Here is a 2,810-nt window from a genome sequence, read left to right on the forward strand (position 1 = left end):
ATGCCTGCCTGAAAGTTTCTGCAGTTGCTAAGCTACTGCTAGCATAATAACCGTCAATCTTTGGAGTACCATTAGAATCAGAATCAGAATACTTTATTAATCCTTCAAGGAAATTGTTTTGTTGCTGTTGCTCCCATAAAGTGACAGTTGCTAGTTAACAGAGCAAATACAATAGAATAAAAGTTGTACAAAAATATATATATATATATATCATCTTACTTATATCTTATAAGTAAGATGCATTTTACTGCTATTAAATGGCATTATATAATTGACTGCTAATGTTGTCCCGTGTGATTCTGAATGGATTCATTAAAATAAATGCATATCATTATGCAAATGCACTCCCAAACATTCACAACTCGATTGCTTCACAGCCGTCTGGAGCGATGTGTGGATATCGTGATTGCAGTTTATTTTCTTTAAATGACACATATTTGTCATCAGGCTGGCAGACTGAAGCTACTTAAGGGGCAGACTGAGAGCAGAGAGGAAGTGGAAAATCTTTCAAGCATACACTTTTTCCCGCCCCGAGAGGGAGCTGGACACTGGCCTGCATTCATCTGCCTCTGACTACAGAGGGAGTGAAAGGTGTTACGCCTTGTGGGTGCTGCTGCAGTAAGGGGACATCATCTGTCTGAGCTCAACCCAGGCTGTTGTTTTGCGGTGAGTTGTGGGTTCCAGGATAGAGTTAAAAATAGCCCATGTTCTCTGGTTTCCTTTTATTTCTTCAAACATCACGTAGAGCAGTAAATGTGGTCACGTACAAACTAAAGCAGAGTAAACACAGTAATACTGAGAACTTGACATAACAAAAAGCTGAAAACTTCTTTTTCTAATTAACATTAGACTTGATCATACTTAAAATATAATAAATCATGCAGTCTAAGTACACCATAATTTAAAGGGTCGCTGCTGCAACTTTGTATTGCAATTCCAAGAAGATGGAGAGCTCAAAACACATGGCGTTATAATAAAAATATTCACAAACAAAGCAGGAGATATACCCGCAACTGTACCAAGCTGCTTCTAATAAAGTACCATAATGCAAAATGACAGCAGTTTTCATTCATGTCCTACAGGAGGGAGGGCAATGTTGGAAACCATATTGTGGAAGATTCCAGCTGTGCCACCCAATAGCTCACATGCACATTAACGAAAACGTTCAAAACCATTAGACTCATCCAAATTACAAGCTGTAATTTGAACAAAGTAATTCGCTTCACAGCATACCTGTTCTGCATTTTTTAGCTCTGTGTCAGATATTTCAAAACATTTAGGAAAAATTCATAAAATATGATTTTAGGAATTTATTTATAAATAAGATATTGTGTGCTGTATGAGGTCTTCCCTGCCGCCTAAATGCCCGGCCCTTTCAAAATAAAATCTCAGTCTCAATCTCAGAGTTATCTTTTGAACTGATCTCTAAAGTCTGTGTAGTATCCGTTTAAATATGTCATTCGATTGAGAGATTACACACTCGCTGTTCTGAAAGAACTTTTTTTTTGTACTCTGGCTGACTCATGAATAAAACCTCTTCAGTAAAAAATAATAGCTGATGGAATCGAAGCAGCAGTTTGTGGAAGCGATCCATTCAGACACTTGTAAATATATGTGTGAAGGCAAATATGTTGTACTCCAGTCTTCAGGTACCTCATGAAAGTAGTTAACAAGAAAGCTAATGTGGATAGGCACGTAGCAGACGATGAACACGATCATGTTTGCTGTTACAATGCCAGTGATGCTTTTTTTTCCCTTTGGCTTCTTATTAATCTTTGTCCAAATACTGATGATCTGACTGGAACAGAACAACATGATCACCAGTGGAAGGAGGAAGCCTAGACCTTCCAGGATCACAATGAACTTTACCGTAAGAGTTTCATTTTTACATCTTTCATAACATGTCCAGAGTTTTTCAGGGTAGTTCTCCTCTCGAAATATAACACTCACTGTCACCAGGAGTGCCCAAATGACCAAACAGACGACGAAAGCTGTCTCTTTCTTCCTCCTCCACGATCTGGCCTTCATCGGGAACCTTATCACTATGTAGCGCTGGAAGCTGATGGCGGCCGTGGTGAAGACACTGGCATTCATGTTGATGAAATTCGTGTTAATGAGGAAAGTGCAGAAGAAATTCTTAGGCAGGCAGTAGAAGGCATCATAGACCCTGAAGGGAAGGAAGAGGACGAGGGCAAAATCGGCTATAGCCAGGTTCAACATGTAGATGTGCGTGTCCGTCCAGGAGTTACGTTTGGCGATGAAAGCCCACAGAGCAGCGGCATTGACAAGGAAACCCAGTACAAATACCACACCATAACCCACACCCTGAAGGGTGCCCACTTTGCAAGCGGTACTAGTGGCATTGATGCACATAGTGGAATTCATCCTTAGGAAGTGTCGCTGTAACACAATTAAATACAGTTAGCAAATGCATCATTCACACATTCACAGCATTAATGCTCATTCAGTGCAGCATGAGTCTGCTCTATTAAAGCATGATTTCACATTTTATGAGTCTGTCTCAGAAGAACACTTGCTGGCTAATGTGTACATTGGAACACAACATGTTGGCTTGTTGAGATCTCTCTGAAGAGAGTTCAAATACACGACCCTCGTTCTGTGTTCAGCCAAATCCATTGGGTGACTTTCAAAATCATTTTAGTTCAAATTCTAACGTAATATACACTCACTCTCCTGTTCATTAGGTACAGTAGTGAAAACGAATGCACTCTCATATAAAAGTCCATTTGAGTCCCTTTGTGTTTTCAGTTTGTAGGCTGTGGTTATCGTACTATTGAACTGTATTCAGT

At 39.7% G+C, this 2,810-nt stretch overlaps 1 protein-coding gene across 1 annotated transcript; it reads right to left on the minus strand.

Moving 5' to 3' along the window:
• Positions 1–1,475: 1,475 nt before the first annotated feature.
• LOC311489402 (G-protein coupled receptor 35-like) lies at positions 1,476–2,415 on the minus strand. Its single transcript, XM_084546472.1, has one exon. The coding sequence runs from the start codon at positions 2,383–2,385 to the stop codon at positions 1,522–1,524; it is 864 nt and encodes a 287-aa protein (XP_084402598.1). The 5' UTR covers positions 2,386–2,415; the 3' UTR covers positions 1,476–1,521.
• Positions 2,416–2,810: the final 395 nt, after the last annotated feature.

The sequence above is a fragment of the Chelon labrosus genome (genome assembly GCF_963514085.1).
Source record: "Chelon labrosus genome assembly, chromosome: 6".
NCBI lineage: Eukaryota > Metazoa > Chordata > Actinopteri > Mugiliformes > Mugilidae > Chelon > Chelon labrosus.

Excerpts from the sequence above, each read along its gene's own strand:
- LOC311489402 (XM_084546472.1), bottom strand. The coding sequence starts at position 2,385 with ATGAATTCCACTATGTGCATCAATGCCACTAGTACCGCTTGCAAAGTG.